Raw genomic sequence first — 17,047 nt, forward strand, 5'->3', positions numbered from 1 at the left:
ATATTGTCATGTTTGAAGTCGTTATTAATATTCCTATTTATTAATGTTCAAAGTATATGTCCCTTGTTTCTATTGTTCATATTGCTTAAATGAAGGCTTGGGAGAACTAAAACATTAGATTTAGGTGGTTAATGAATTTCACCAATGGATGAATCTTTTAGGAGAATCGAAGTTCGATTTCTAATTGGCGCAATTTCTTGACTAGACTTACTTACTTTGTGGCCGAACTTCGGGTTACTAGGATTTGATTCTCCTAAGAACAGGAGGATTAACAAAAACATAAGGCTTGGGAGCGTGATTATATTACTAATACTCAAAGTACGTCCCTTGTTCATTTGACATTGTTCCCGAGTACCAGGTCCAAGATTTTAAACGGGAATCATCACCTATTAATTTATAAAAAGGAATTTTTAATGGATGTTTAGTAAAAGAGGAAAGGTTTTCATGCATCTTACATGGGTGTTATTTGGAGCCAATTTTGTGCTTAAGTGCGAGTCTACCAATGTTGTTAATATTGAGCTTATGAGGGAGGGAGTGCATAATGACTTTGAAGTTGTTTGTAATGTTTATGTTTTTTTACGGTTATTGTAGATTTGTCGGTAGTCTACGTGTAGTTCTTCTGGCCTTTTTCTATTTTTTTTATCAATTTTTTTGGGATTCTTATCCTTTATAATATGAAAATAAATAAATCAAATTAATCAGAAAAATCAAAGCTGATAAAATATCAAGTTAAATATTTAAACTATAACCAACATGACACAAGTGGTAGATACTTTGGTCCCTTAATCATTTGATCTCGAGTTCGATCCCTGGCCGGTGCGTATGGAGAAACATTTGTTGGAAGACGTCAACCCTTTAAATAGATCGCAGTAACACAAAAAATTAATCTCTGCAGTTGCGCGCGGAAGATACCTTTTAAAAAAAAAAACATATTTTCTCATTATCCTTAAAATTAATAAAGACACATAATCATCAAGTAGGATTTGATAAGAATAATATCTCGAATTTTAACGAATTCAAACGTGGCAAAATGACATAAATTGACATTAGTAATGTCGGCTTGACAATATCTTGAATCTTTTATAAAGTAGGATAACGTTTTTAAACACGGCAAGAGTCATAGATTGACTCACAATGCGAGCCCTCCAACAAACGTTCGTAAAGTATGATAACGACTTCAAACACGACAAAATGTAATAAATGACATCGATGCCCCACATTGTTGACACATGTAGCCATAAGATTTTATCCTTTTGGTTACTTTTCCTAGTAAACAAATAATTAATTAACTCACATGTAACTTTTCATTTTCAAACCAAACATTTTTTATACATGTAGCTTACTGATTTGCACAGTTGTTTTATCACAGCCATTGATCTTAAATTTGATGAATTATATTACATACTAATAAAAATAAGTTAACAACTATAAACGATCTCATGCATCAACTTTTGATTGGGCGACTACGAATAACTTTGTCTACGTAGTTATTGCGTCTAATCCAATTCCTAAGTTAAGGACTCCAAAACTTCTTACACTTACACTAATTTATTGTTAATTAATACTTCTTTGTTTAATTATTGTGCCATAGCCAACAAAAGAGTGTAAGAAATTACGAGCATCCTTGTTACTAGTCACAACCAAGTGTACATTGCTTCAGAGGAGGTTCATCTTTGTGTAGCGAAATTCACGTTTATATATATTTGGATTGTAATTACATAAGACTTTCAAAAAGTCATTTTCATACTTAAAAAAGAAGCTTATTATAGGCTTCTTTGACCTTAAATTTTTTGGCATGTTAGTCTCAGCCCTCAAGCCTAGCAAAGTCTAGCTAGGTCATGTGCCAACAATGTGGGCAGACATTATCGATGTCAATTTACGACAGTATTTTACTGCGCTAGAAATCGTTATCATACTTCACGAAAGATTTGAGATATTGTCCTTGTGTGTGTGTGAATGTTTAGTAAAAGATGAAAGGTTTTCATGCAGTTTAGGTTCCCTCCATTTACTATTCCTCCATTTGTTCTCCCTTTGGAGAGAGATAGACACAATTGAAGATTGATGGGATCCATTAAAAGTGGGTCCCACTAATTTGTGGACCCCACTAAAATTTATTTGTGTCTATCTTTCTCTAAATGGAGAACAAATGGAGGGAACCTAAATCCGTTTTCATGCATCTTACATGGGTGTTATTTGGAGAGAAAAAATTGTGCTTCAAGTGTGAGTTTACAAATATTGTTAAGAATCATACTTCTCACACCCCTTGAGAGTCATGGTCACCCCCTGAAAATCTCATTTTACCCCTCTTGCTACTTAGTACGCGGGTGTGTAAATAGCATAAATTGGGAGGGGGGGGCAGAGTTCGCTTTCTAGATGGCAAACCGCAGCTGAGTTCGCTTTCTAGATAGTAAACTGCAAATTGAGTTCGCTTTCTAGGATGCGGACCTTATATAAAAAAATTGTCCTTTTCACCCTTCTCTCATCTCCCATGAAATAAGTTTGAAAGAAACACAATTCGCAAGTTAAAGTGTGAACCATTCATTCGCCTAATTTTCTATTTTTTGTCAAATTTATCAACTCTTGTAGCCTTGAATACATGTCTATTGCAAGTATAAATGTAAACTTGGTCATATGAAATAAAATAACAATTCAGGATAACTATATTTACGGTGTGTGTGTGTCTGTGTCTGTGTGTGATTGTTTGATAATGTCACAACCGCTCCAGTGGCAAATTAAAATATGATATAAGATAATGACCATATTTTTATAAGGTACGCTAGTTAAAGTGTAAAAGTGTAAGTTGAGTTAGCATTCTAAATAGCGAAACTAGAACTGTTCGCACTCTACATAGCGAGTGACAAAATTTTATATTCAAACGCGACGTCTGCGCCCCCCACGAATGAAAAAATCATGAAAAAAAGAGTTTGTTTTCTAGATAGCAAACTGCAAACTGAGTTCGCTTTCTAGAATGTGAATTCCTTTTTTCATGATTTTTTTCATTTTAGGGGGTGGATACGTTGGGTTTGAGCTAAAAATATTGTCACTCGCTACTTAGAGTGTGAAAAAGTGCTCGCATTCTAGAAAGTGAGAGGGTTAATTTGGTCATTTCAAGGGATAAGGGGTAATTGAGGGAATCCAGAGAGTGCGAAAAGATGGATTCTATTGTTAATATTGAGATTGGGGGAGTACATAATGACTTTGAAGTTGCTATGCTTGTAATGTTTTTGTTTTTTTGACGGTATTGTAGATTTGTCGATTGTCCACATGTAGTTATTTTTTGGGCTTTTTTTGTTAAAATTTTTTGGGCTTTGTTATCCTCCGTAATATGAAAATAAATAAATCAAATTAATGAAAAAAAAATTAACAGCTGATAAAATATGAAGTTAAATATTTAAACTATATATAAGTTTACAATTTTTATCCTTATTATAGTATAAAAATTGTTACATAGTCTTTCAATCACATTATATATTAGAGTTATGTCATAATAGTATATTTAATATTATTTATAGAAATGCAAATGTATCATGATCTTATGTAATATTTAGCTTTTTTGACCTTTAAAATGAGGACTTGTTTTGAAACTTTTTCATAAAAAAATAATATTATAAACCTCTTTAAAAGATTAAGTTAGTTTTTAAAGAAAAAGTTCAAAAAATAGGTTTTATAAAATTATTTTATTCGTAAAATTAAACACGTTATTTTCAAAACTTTTTCATGTTTTCTCATTGTCCTTTAAATTATTAAAGACAAATAATCATCAAGTAGTATTTGATAAGGATGATATCTTGTTAACGATTTCAAACGTGGCAAAATATCATAAATTGACATTAGTAATGTCGGTCCAACAATCTTTTGAATCCTTCGTAAAGTATGATAATAGTCAAACACGGCAAGATGTCATAAATTAATCAGTAAAACAAACCTCCACGCAAGGACAATATCTCAAATCTTTCTTGAAGTATGATAACGACTTCAAATACGACAAAGTGTAATAAAGTGACCCATAGTGTCAATCCCACATTGTTTACACATGTAACCATCAAAGTTTATCCTTAAAAATTTGAATCAAAATAAACAAATAACTAATACCAAAAAGTTTAAAAGAATTTACAAGTTTTTTAAGCAACATATTTAATTTAAAATATATAAATGAGTAATACATGTGTAAATTGTCAACCAAACTTTTTTCTTATTTAAGCGTTATGTTATGCCAATGCCAACAAAAGAGTGTAAGAAATTACGAGCATTGTTACTCCTCACAACTAATTGTACATTCCTTTAGGGAAGGTTCATCCTTGTGTAAGGAAAATCATGTTTATTACATATTAGTACTCAATCTCAAAGAAATTTGCATCTTCTTAGTATATAGTAAATGATATAAAAATCTTGACCCCAAAAAAAAATAAATTAAAATTCTTACATAAAACAGAGTCAATGTAAGATACTAAATAATATAAAATTATATTCATTTCTAGAAGATAGTCAAATACATCATTATATCAATGTTCAGAAATTCATATTCATATCTAAAATAGATAAAAAAAAGAAAAAAAGATATGATAAAACAAGGTAATTAAAGTCATAGTACCATGAAACCACTACATTGAACACACTTTGATTTTTTTCACAAAATAATAAAAAAGTCTCCTAGTTGGGTCATGGTAATTATTCTTATTATCTCTAATTGTTGGAATTGGAAGCATTTTGGCTTGAACTTGAACCAAGGTTAAGATCAAACATGTTGTTTGGAGCATTGGTTTTTGAGTTACTAGCACCACCATTTGAGAGCTTTTTCTTGAGTTGAGACAAAAGTTCTTGATTCTCTTGATTCAGAAGTTGAGCTTTCTTTCTTAGCTTTTCATTTTCTTTCATTATGTGACAGTTTTGGTAGTACAATTCTGTGTTCAATCTTTCCATTTCTTTGAAAATGAAAAAACTCCTCACAACCTGAAAAAATAATAAGAAAAAAATAAAATTATTAATATTAATCACATTGTGAAAAACATGAAAATATGAGTAAGATTGAAAAGAAAAAAATGTCATCATTAAAGAAAATTATAAAGAACCTTATAATAATTGATTGAAATATGCAAAAGGGCCAAAATAAAATTTAGTATAAATAAATAAATTTATATATACAAGCTTCCTTGTGAATGTGTTGCTTTATGATTTTGCTTTGGTAGAAACAATTATGAGTATGACACATAAACAAAGAAATGAACAACCATAGGGAAAAAAAGCATTTTGGACCACCCTGTCAAATAAATAGACCATATGGGTGTTGTCTATGTAAATAACTAAAGAAAGAGACACATAGGAAGAAAAAAAAAACCAAATCTACATTCACTTGATAGAACATTAAAAATGGTTTCTTTTAGCTGTCCCTAGATTGAAGAAAAGGATAAAGTTCATACATTAAAGAGACAAGTTTCATAGGAAGATCTTCTTGTGTGTTTGTCTAATGTAACAAGCTATGTTCTTGTTCTCACACATTATTATAATAATAATAATATTCAAATATTTAACACCTAAATTGCCTAAAGTTTTAAAACTTAGTACAAAAAATAAATAGGTGGGGACCTAACTAAATCCCTACATGTACATTCATATATACATAAAAAATGTTATAAAAAAAATTAACTAAAAAATAATCTTAGAGCTAGAGAAAGACATAGAAGTCATTGAGAGATCTTCTTGTATTAATCAAAATAATGATAAAAAAAAATAAATGTATGTGAAATAGAATCCACAAGAGAAAAGGGTTGAAACTTGAAAGCCAAAATATTTCTTGCATTACCTTTGAATTTTTTATTTTTTTTTAAGAAAAAAGTTAGAAGAAGCCAATAGAAGAAAAGAAAAACACTAGAGAGGTTTAGAAAAAAAAAGAAGAAGAAGAAAGATTACCTTTTGATAGGAATTGGATGATTGAGGAAACAAAGTAATATGAGTATTAGAATTGTAGAGATGGTGAATGAAAATGAAGAATGTGAATGTGAATTTATAGAACAAAAAAAAAATGAAGAAAAAGGGGTAGAGGGAAGGACCTCAGTGAATTAATCTGACACAAGTATCATGCATGTGTAAGCATGGAAGGCGGCTGGTTATAAGAACCTAAAAGATTTTCATGTTTCGGTTTCATTATGATGATCATTCATGATTATGGTTATGGCGTCATGTGAATGATTATTTTGAATGGAGTTTTGTTTCTGTTTTCACCCTTTACTTGTGTGTGTTCTAGTGCTTAAGGGTATATTGGGAATATAATCAAAATTTAATTTAGAGAGAGAAAGAGAGAGAGGGACAATAATGGATCTTACTTATAGGTTTTGTAAAAATGATGGTGGGCTAGGCCATCCCAAGATTTGCAATCATGATTTGGATTGGGTTTTAAAACCTCCATCAATTGCTCTTTTGTTTTTATTTAAAATTTTAAAAAAATATTATTTTTTTTAATTATTATGGTTCTTCTATTTTTAGTCCTTCATGATTCATACTTTTTTTTTGCAATTTCCATATTTTGGACAATGTTGGAAATAATCATTCTCATTGCCGTATTACATTATTCCTTTTGTTGAAAAAACACAGTTTTCATTTTTGGGCATAATTTCTTATGCATTTCCTCTTCAATATAATACACGGAAACAAATTTCATGTTGTAACTAGAGTCTCAGATGTTCGATGTTAATGAATGACTGAGATTATTTTAGTATATATATTATATGTACCATCCAATCTTAAATCGACGATCAAGATTAATTACTGCGTGTAACTTTTTTTTGTGGCTTTTACCACCAGTTTAATCTGGTTCGGGATTAGTTCTAGCATCAAGTGGTTTCAGTCGTCTCCCGATCGCAGTTGCGGAGATTGAACCGTGGTCGTCTCTATCAAATTCAACGTCAATCACCACTGAATTAACTAACAATTGATTTAATGCGTGTAAGTTCGTGACAATACCACTATAGTAAATCTAAATGATAATATAGTATTGCTTTTTTTTAAGATATGGAATGTGAAATGATTAAAAGGGTAGTACAAAAAGGGGTGTATAATGCAATGTAATTATTTAAAAGCAAGGTTCTTTAAGTTGAAGTTCCTTCTGAGAATCTAATTTTACTTTTAGTGGAAATTCAATCAAATCGGTTATATAAATTAAACATCTTTTCTTACCATATAAATTGTGTGAGTAATGAGCGTTTTGAAACCATTGATGGTATTTTGTTTTACGTTATTATAATGTTAGTAGTAATTATAGGCAAAGACAGTATGATCATAATTAAAGGTCACAATTTGTTGCCAAATTCAGGCTATAAGCATGATTTTATTTTGGAGGTGATGGGTAGTAAGGTAATAGTTTGGGGCCAGATAGCTTCCAATCCTCTCTCATGGATTATGAGTGGCATAACGTGGAACATCATAGTTGACACATGGAATTTTTTATGTGCCTAATTTTCTTGGTTTAGCTTCTTCATTTTGGGATTCATATTCCATAATCCATGGACTGGGCTGTTTGAAAAACTAGTAACCGACCCGTGCGATGCACGGGTTTGTAGAAACTGTATTTATATAACAATCATGGTTGTTGCCAACCATGGATGATATGGATCAAATTAGGCTAGCAAGAAGCATATGGATATTAATCAAATTGGTAACATCATTGAACAAACAAAAAACATTAGGGATTAAAAGTTAAATAGTAGTAATTATGGTACATGTCCTTACATTCATCACCAAAATGGCCCTTAAAAGAGTATGACCTTGATATTGAGATCCACTAATGGCAAAAAGGAGGGAAATTAAATATTGTTTGGTACATTATAGCATAAGTTACAGAACAGATAGAGGAGTTAGAGTTGAAGGATAGCTAGAGAGAGATCTAGAGCATATAATAGTACTGACTTTGGTAGAATTTCTTCCGATTGCTGGATGTTGACGGAGCATGCAGGGTAGTTTTAACACCAATGAAAGGGGATAGCTTAAAGTAGATAGTCCTATTGTTAGATGACTTAGTAACACCGAATTTAACAAATACACCCTCGGACAGTTTATGTACCTTGCAAACATCTCCCCATTGTCCTGAAATTTTGCAGCTGATATAAGGGCCATTGTCAAACTTCAAATCACAGTGATCCCAGGTGTTACCAAGACAGTCAATTAATCTGAGTTTAGTCTCTTCATTAGGGAGTGCATTTTGACAGAAACCTCTCCAATAGATTGTCTGTTGAATAATTAAACAACACAACATTTAGTAATGAATACAAAGTATTAAAGATATTGTAGCATGAGAAATGAAACATACCAAAGTCCCAGTCTCAACATCAGGAGCAGAGAGGGTTTTTTCAAGACTGTGTGTAAAAACTTTTGGAAGGACAAAGTAGGGAATAGGTCCATTTGAAGTTGCTTCTAGGAAAGGTTTTTCCAACACAAGTTTATATGGGGGAGTCCTATGAGGATAGGTGATTTCCACACCAGTAATGTATCGTACCCGAATAAAGAAGACAAAAGGACTGATGAACAAAAGAGTAATCCAAGCGCCGGCATTGATGTTATAGAAATCTTTCAATCGAGACCAGCCATGAGTGAAATCTCATTACATTTGGGTCATTTTTTATAGGATCTAACTGGATTATTGAAAATGGTTCTCAACAAAAAGAAGGTCAAAACACTGTGATGGTTAGTACTAAGCTAATTTAATTCATCCTTACTATTTTAAACATACATTAAGTTAAGCCAAACTCAATGGAAACAAATACCAAGTCTAACTGCATGTCAGTTTCATCTATTGCAGCAAAGGAAGGTTCATAAAACAACTTATTTTCTCACATGACAAAAGGAGATGCATACATGCAAGGAAAATAAGGAAAACACAAAGAAATACCTGGATTATAAGGAATGTCATATTGTTCTGTGTTAGATTCACAGATTATTTGATCACCAACAATGTCATAGTGAATGGATGCATCATTGTCTGAAGCAACCATAGCCAAAGGAGACATTAGTACTAATTTTCATTGAATATATAAATAAAAAAACTGAATAATGCAAGGAAACAATACCATTTGGATGGTCCACTTGAGAGTGCCTTTTAACATACGAAAGATTAAGCCTATTAGACATGGCATGGAGATATAAACTATTAATTTAGTGAATTCATGGGTGATAACTATGAGTGCTGGTATTGCAGTATATATAGAGTCTAATGCATGCAAATTATAGTGAATGATCCTAATGTCTTTATTAAATGGAATTTGAGAACTTTATTTATTAATTAATCCAAATATACATGGACATGTGTAATAAACCATCTGGTTGTCATATATCTTAAGTTTTTTCATTACATGGACATGTGTAATAAACCATCTGGTTGTCATATATCTTAAGTTTTTTCATAATACAATCAATTAGGTAGTGGTTATCAACAATAATAGAAATTCAAAATGAAATGTAATAGACAATAGAAGAATGAAATCCAATCCTCAATAATAAAGGAATTTATTAGATGAAAAGAGATACATGGTACATTGACAGATGCACTTGTAAAGCATCTACTAAACATTAGGAAATTACAAATAAAGTTTCTGGAAGGAACAAAACACAGCAACAAACAACCATTCTAAAACACATAATTAGGAAACCAAATCCAATGAGACATTATTACAGACATGATCACTAAGGACCCTCAATTTTCACAGGTAGCAGATTGACTTCCTTTGCAGTGGCAAGCTGGGCTTCTCCTAGATCAGCAGTTTTTTTTCCATCTACACTGCCTGTGGATGGATCATCTACAGCAGTAGGAGCCACATTGTCTTCACCAAGGTCAATAACCCTCTGAGCAGCTGGTTTCTTAGAGGAGGATGCGCCACCTCTATCAATGGCAGGTACATCTTTGACAGCCAACTTGCTAGTTGGAGTGTGGACAGAGCTAGAGACTTTGTCATGCACATTATTGCTTGATTCAACTCCATCAAGTAGAACCTAAATATGGACATAGGCAGCAAATTGATTAATGAATCAATACATTGAATGATTATACATTGAAATGAACTTTAAAATAATAAAATCCTACCGGAGGATTATCGGTTCCTAAATCACACCCAAACTGGTCGAAATTGGTGTTGTCAGCATTAACATCCAACTGGAATGTAACCATAATAAGCAGTTAAAAATTGTTGAATAACAAATTCCAAATGATAAGATTGAATTTGATGAAAACCTACATCTATTCCATGTAGAGAAGCGAAACTCTTTATAATATCCTCATCAGAAGTCACTTTCTTCACAGTGTAACCACGCCAATTACGATACAAATTGGCACCGGACACTTCAACTTTGAAGAGCATTTGTTTGTTGATAAACACATCAAGTGCTTGTGGATAAGAAGCTGAGTTAGGATCCTGTATAGAGATAAATAGTGGAAAAGACATTACCACAAAAACAACAACAACATACAAAAATTAAACTGTAAATTGCAAAAAAGCTCACATTATTCATGGAATCTAGCAAATCCTGGGCTGTTAGTCCGACAACCTGGAAAACCACACGATCGAACATAACAAAAGTAATTGATCCTGTGTTATCAATCACTTGAAGGTTGATCTTGTACCTGTGATGTATAATGTTAATACCCAGAATATCTTAGCAACAATGTGCATTGTTTTCAAACACAATACCTTGGGATGGCAGTTCTTGGCATTTTGCACTTGTCACAATATAGTTGTCCTGCCACAAAATTGATCCTAGAAGCACACCTAGTACAGGCTTGATAAAACCAACCAGCATCCATATCAAACTCACAAGCCCAAGCCAAAACAGAGCCACTACATTTCTAGTTCGACCAAAACAGGTTTGCACTTATAAGTAAGGAAATAGAAAACAGGACAGGCAATTACGAAAAAAAAATACTTGATAGAAAGATGTATTGCTGATTGATAACCTCAGTGGATTCAATGAGATCCTCTATTGTCATTCTAGGTGTTTGCAACAAATCATCTGCAACACTAACTACAGGTGGTCCAGACATTTGACTCACAACTTGAGTTAACTCTACATTTGCAGCATTCATCCTATATCAAATCATTAAATATTGAAAAAGTAAAACTATGTAGTTAGCAAGGATCAAGTAATCTATTATAAAAAGAGAAAAAATATCTTTAATTTATTCACCTTTCTATGTAGCTAGCAACCTCAGGCATATCAACATTCAAGAACAATTTTGATCCATAAAAAGAGTTGGAAACCCCCATTGAACCTAAAGCATAATGGCGAATTAAATCCAAGTAACATAGCACACAAATCAGGTTAACAAAAATGGTGAGGTAATTTTTCTAACCAAAATATTTTTTCAGTTTACACAGTTGGAAAATAAGTATCACAGGAAGTGATGGATCATTGCTATCAAGGAATCGCTGCATCTTTTCAGCATAATCATCGCACAAGGTACAATGGATTCTATTCCCTCTACAAAAAACGATAGAGCAATTAACTTAATGCACAAGCAACCTAAAAATTACAGAACACAGTACACAAAATATACTTAAAGAAGTACACATACTCCAAATCTTCGAGAGTAGCATCCATGACCTTACTTATCTTGCCATTTTTCTCAGTTTCTTTCATAGCATTCTTCTCAACAACATGACCAATGACATCTAAAAGGGGACCAAAAGCAAAAATGTGTCAAGATTACAATCCAATAAATTAACTTGTATACATATTAACTTCCACATTCAATTAAAGTTATAAGATTACCAAGCAGCTGGTCCTCTTTAGTAGAGGTGAGAATTTCATGGAAAGGCATAAAATTGAAATGGTTTGATGGTATTTCAGCAGCTTTCACTTTAATTAGCTTAGTACCACGCATGAAATTAAGCTTGTGCTTATGAGGGGTGCTCTTAAAAGAAGAGTCATTCTTACCAACCATGAATCTCTCCATAACATAAGCAGCACCCTCCTCAATATCATCTTTGAACTGAGGGAGTAAATCTTTCCTAACCGTTGCATATATCTTTCCACACTGCATAGTTTTAAAAAAGTGAATAAATGCAAATGAGAATCTAACTTTAATTTTAACCAATTGAAGATACATACATCCTTGTCAAGAAAAATCATGTGGAGAGCTCCATCCTCAGCAAGATTAGCACGATCTGGAGTGGACCATAAATTGATTACACGTACTCTCAATTGAAAGTCAATTTTGCCACTAGTAATTTCAGATATCTTAGTCATCTTGACATACATTCCTGCAATAAAAAAAATTATAAGTAACAAAGGTATAAAATAGTGATGAAAAAGTTAAGAAAATCAGATGTTTGGGTTACCTGAATTAGCCATTGAGAGGAAGAAGTAGTAGGTGATATGAAAGTTGTGTTTGTTGTGAATCACACAGTGGGTGAGTGCCATTTATAGTAGGATTCTTGATCTTACATGTGAGATTAAATGGTTGCATGTTCGACATATGGCACCTAAGATGTGTTTAAGCAATGATGTAAATTTTTGAATGAATTAGGCAAATTAAGGGTAGCTATGATAGCAGAGGCGTGGGTTAGAATAAGAGAGAGGGTTAAGGAAGACAATTGGCAAAAGTATATTACTTATTATCTATATCTTTATATTGATAAGCAAGGTTTCTTATATTGCAAGAAATCAAAGAAGCTACATTTAATGAAGAGAGAGGAGGATACGGCTGATTGAAGAAGAATGGCAACATGTGTTCGCAAACTGTGGATGGGTAGGATAGAAGAAGTTTGTTAGTTACCAAGAAAGGTGTGTAGCCAATGAGAATGCTTGAAGAGGAATGATTGCATAACATGGGATAGTTGAAAGTGTGAAGTAAATAATATATCATTCCCAAGAAAGACACATTGGATGTAGTATGTATGTATCAATGTGGATTGGTTCTTGGTTGGTCATGCATATACTGATGCTGGGATACATAATGGTACATCATACTCAGATGAATATCAGGACACTAAAAGCAATACATGTCATGACACATTGAGATGGCCATGGTTATGCAAATATGGGATGGACATGAAAGCTTCCTAGAAAGGCATGACATGTGTAAGGAGCATGATGGATATGTGTGAAGGTTGAACCCTAAAAGGAACCAAAAACCTAAAGAATAAACCCTAGAGATGGCATTTGGTGATTGGGCAACATGAAAAAATGTATGGTTTTGATTGGACAAGGATTTAGGGTTTGCATTTGGTGCTTGAAAAACCACTCATCCTTTAGTATATAAAGATAAAACTTTTAGTATATTGAGTGAATTATGTATCCTCACTTCTTTTCTGAGAGATGTAAATAGTACACATCCCTCTTAATTTATGTTAAAATAGAAAAAGGTATAAAAAAAAAATACACAATGCTCTAATTTAAATTTTCACTTTAAACTAATTTAAAAATATACACACCCCTTTGTAATTTGTGTGTATACACATCAACAGATTTGCATGTGATACATTAACTTGTAAGTTGTAACCAACTTTTATTTCACATGCATATGGTTTGATTCTCATCGGTTGATGGATAAATACCCTCAAATTATGAGCGGATAATTTATATGATTTCAATTTATTTTTTTTTTTGTAAAAATAAAAACAAGTTCTTGACAAAAAAAGAACGAGTTTTCTTTCTTGGTACAAAATTTACTAGTTTTAATTTTTTTTTTAAAAAAATGATTATGATTAAAATATTATTGACCAAAGAAAAAAATATGATTTTTTTTACCTTACCTACAAGGTAAATGTTGGTAATCCATTTTACATTGTTTTTATACTCGGTATTTTCTTTCACGAGGAGGGGATTTTAGGAGATCGCCCATATTGGATTAAGAGCAACCAAGCAAAGCGATTTGGACACCACATATTTATTCAAAATCTTGTAATGGGTTCATGAGTTTTCACTTATATGTTGTTCATCCTCCATTTTCCAAGCAATACGAGACTTTCGGTCGCACACATGTTATGAAAAATTTTCCCCTTAAATGTGAATCATTCAATTCATTATACTAGAAATCTCTCAAGTGGGAGCTTTCTCAACCACATACACTTGTCATTGTTGCTACACTCAACGGGACACGCCGCATGACCACCATTGTCAGGAGGACTTTCAATACAAGGATCATGGATGTTGTCGAACCACCAACGTTTATACAAATGTAGGGTTACGAGAGGGAACTCGACAGATAATCTACATCGGGACAAAAGCAACCCACACAAATGAGAGATACAACGCATATTTACCCAAAACTTTAAGCCGATGAGTTTATTTAGGCTTTGTTTGGCAATGCCAAATTTTGAGCTTATGACTTATAAGCTCATTTTGAAAAGAAAAAACCTTGTTTGGTATTTTTTTTATCACGAGCTTATAGCTTAAAGCTTGTGCCTTATTATTTTTTTTTATCCAATTGTATCCTTGTTATCTTACTAGAAAAATAAATCAATGTTGATTAAACATTTTTTTAATGCCATTTCATATCTATAACAAATTTCAATTGCTATTTTTTTAAATAGCCGAAGTTAGTAACTAGTTGTTAATAGTGTATTTTTTCCTTCGTCGGGACTTGAACCCCAAACTTTTAACTTCTTTAACTTTTAGCTCAAATCAATTGAACTAATCTCATTTAATATATTTATAAGAATATAAGATAGTTCAATTTTAATTTTATTAAACACTACAAATCCAATCGACTAATTTATCAAATATCTATTATTTTTTGTCCAACAAAATCTTATATGTTCCTTAATCTCCAATTTTTTTTCAATGAGGTAGGACTTTCCACATTATACTTACACAACAATTAATTTACAAAATCTTAGTATGTTCCTTAACCTCCATTTTTTTTTTCAAATGAGGTAGGACTTTCAACATTAGACTTACACAACAATTAATTTAGTCATATCCTTATGCTTTGAGTACTACTAGTTGGGGGGAGTCTCTATACTTGAGTGGCTCTATAGAAATTGAGTCACACCACCTTACATTTAACCCACCATATAGTATACTCTGGTTAACCAAAGTTGTAGCCTCATGATTTCCTATCCCATCAAATGTTCAAATTGAGCTTGGTCAACAACTCCCCCATATGCCATACTAACAATGGTACAGTCAGAAAGTGTAGGGGGGGCAAAAGGAGGGTATCCCCCCAACCCCAAAAGCAAAGCCATAATCACACGGCATAGGCAGTAATTAATTTGCATGAATTATGAGTGAGTGTATCCAATTTAATTAAAGTTATATAAATCTCGTCAGAAACTAATAATCATGAAAATGCCCCAACAAAACAATAATCCTTAGTACTACTAGTCCCTCTTAAAAAGTCCCTTTACTTTTTCCCTGCAATTTTATCTATGTCACTCCACATTTAATAATTTAATGAAAACTTGTACTAGTACATTCATGATTTATTGTGCTTTAAAATTGTTCTCACTACACTAGCAACTTTTTTTTGGTTCATAAATGATGTGTGTGACAAATGCACTAGTAGGTTGTTTACTCACGGCTAGATGTATAATTTGTACTCATGAATACCCCATCCTCATCATTTAAATTTCTTGTATAATTACAATTATTATGCAAGGTGGTAATGATCTCAAAACTTTAATTTTGGAGGGAGTTTGAGGGATGATTAATGAAGTGCATCACTATGTGATGTGAGAAGGAAAGTAAATTATGAACATGGAGCATCAACTATCAACACACGTGATACCTTTGAAATTTAACCCTGTAGTAGCAGTAGTAGTTATTGTATCAGCTCATCATTGGTGTGTGTGTGTGATTCTATAGGCTAGAGAATCAACTAAGAGACCATCATTTTAGTTAGTTTTTTTTTAGACATCATTTTAGTTAGTTTTTTTCAATTTTTTTATTATCCCTATGCTCTCATGTGGAATGAGGCCGTACTCCCTCTGTCCCAAAATATAAGCAAAAGTGAGTTAAAGAAATTTGATGTATTTGGTTAAAGATTTAGACCAAATATATTCACTTTTGTTGACAAACTTTTGCTTATATTGTGGGACGGGAGAGTATATTGAAATTCGGCCATGAGGTAGGTAAAGTTTGACTAAGAGTTGTTTCAACTAGGAATCAAACTCAGATTTTTTCAAATAATTCGTCCTAGAAAAAGTTGATTAACCATTTCAGTTCAATGTCTTAGTTATAAAATTTGTCTTTTTTTTTTTACGCAATAAAATTTGTCTTTTTGAATGGACTTTTTGTAACATTTATATGTAAAAAAATTGTGGAGTGTGGCTCAAATATCACAAACAAGAAATTTTCTCTTCCCACCCCCATATCTCTTTTCTCCCGATCCCCTGCCCCCAAATTTCCATTTTTGTCTTTGGCTAAAAAGTTCGAAACACGTTTTTCTAACTTTTTGCCTTGAAAAAAAACTTCAGAACATATTTTTAAAATTTGAACTAGAAAAACTTTGAAAAACACATTACGAAGTTTTTATTCAAAGGCACAACTGGAAATTCGGGGTGAGAAAAAAGTCATGAGGGAGGGGGTGGGGGGAGAAAAATTCCACTTTGGTCATCTATCTCTTTGGCACTTTCCATTTAGGGTTTTCTGGACTTTAATCAATTAAAGGAAATTCACAAAGCTTGAAATATAATGATATATATAAGTTATTATTATAGATGATATAATTTTTTTTTGATTTTTTTGATAAAAATAGATAGTTGACATAACATTATTTATAGAGCTGTAAAATGGGTTGGTCCGATCCGACTACAAAAATGGTCTGACCCAACCCATTTTTATTTTTAGTTTATTCACTTTTTTATTATGTCACTTTTATATATTAGTTCCTCACGAGAGATATAATTTATTTTGGGAGTGCATGACAAATAGTCTAACTTGACAAATTTTCTATAGAGACCAACTTAACATTTTATGAAAGTGGGGATCAAATTGACACACCCAAACAAAGTGCGAGACTAAGTTAACTATTGTAGTCCTTAGAATTTTGAATAGTCATCCTTGAATTTGTAATACTTATTCTATCAGGTACACTGCATGAGCTCACACACTAAGACTAAATGCT

At 32.3% G+C, this 17,047-nt stretch overlaps 2 protein-coding genes across 4 annotated transcripts; both read right to left on the reverse strand.

The window, feature by feature from the left end:
• Positions 1-4,476: 4,476 nt before the first annotated feature.
• Positions 4,477-6,292, reverse strand: LOC123890398 (protein LITTLE ZIPPER 3). 3 transcript variants are annotated; one of them, XM_045940005.1, is made up of 2 exons: positions 6,048-6,292; positions 4,477-4,950 (listed from the first exon to the last, which is right to left on the reverse strand). In XM_045940005.1, exon 2 carries the CDS (start codon positions 4,918-4,920, stop codon positions 4,684-4,686), a length of 237 nt encoding a protein of 78 aa, XP_045795961.1. In that variant the 5' UTR covers positions 4,921-4,950; positions 6,048-6,292; the 3' UTR covers positions 4,477-4,683. The 3 variants fall into 3 exon arrangements, with proteins under 3 accessions (XP_045795961.1, XP_045795960.1, XP_045795962.1); XM_045940004.1 differs by having other exon boundaries at positions 5,908-6,288; XM_045940006.1 differs by lacking the exon at positions 6,048-6,292 and adding an exon at positions 5,070-5,412.
• A 3,377-nt stretch (positions 6,293-9,669) lies between these two features.
• Positions 9,670-12,330, reverse strand: LOC123889208 (replication protein A 70 kDa DNA-binding subunit B-like). The gene is made up of 12 exons (XM_045938430.1): positions 12,318-12,330; positions 12,088-12,239; positions 11,749-12,013; positions 11,552-11,648; positions 11,351-11,457; positions 11,164-11,248; positions 10,934-11,063; positions 10,671-10,825; positions 10,483-10,603; positions 10,218-10,394; positions 10,067-10,135; positions 9,670-9,975 (listed from the first exon to the last, which is right to left on the reverse strand). The coding sequence occupies exons 1-12, from the start codon at positions 12,328-12,330 to the stop codon at positions 9,670-9,672; spliced, it is 1,677 nt and encodes a 558-aa protein (XP_045794386.1).
• Between the last annotated feature and the right edge of the window lie 4,717 nt (positions 12,331-17,047).

The sequence above is a fragment of the Trifolium pratense genome, linkage group LG6, assembly GCF_020283565.1.
Source record: "Trifolium pratense cultivar HEN17-A07 linkage group LG6, ARS_RC_1.1, whole genome shotgun sequence".
NCBI classification, from domain to species: Eukaryota; Viridiplantae; Streptophyta; class Magnoliopsida; order Fabales; family Fabaceae; genus Trifolium; species Trifolium pratense.

Coding starts and splice junctions, on each gene's coding strand:
- LOC123890398 (XM_045940005.1), bottom strand. CDS start 4,920: ATGGAAAGATTGAACACAGAATTGTACTACCAAAACTGTCACATAATG.
- LOC123889208 (XM_045938430.1), bottom strand. Junction 11,649..11,748: donor TAAAGAGGACCAGCTGCTTG/GTAATCTTATAA, acceptor GTCCCCTTTTAG/ATGTCATTGGTCATGTTGTT. Junction 10,136..10,217: donor CTTCTCTACATGGAATAGAT/GTAGGTTTTCAT, acceptor GTTACATTCCAG/TTGGATGTTAATGCTGACAA.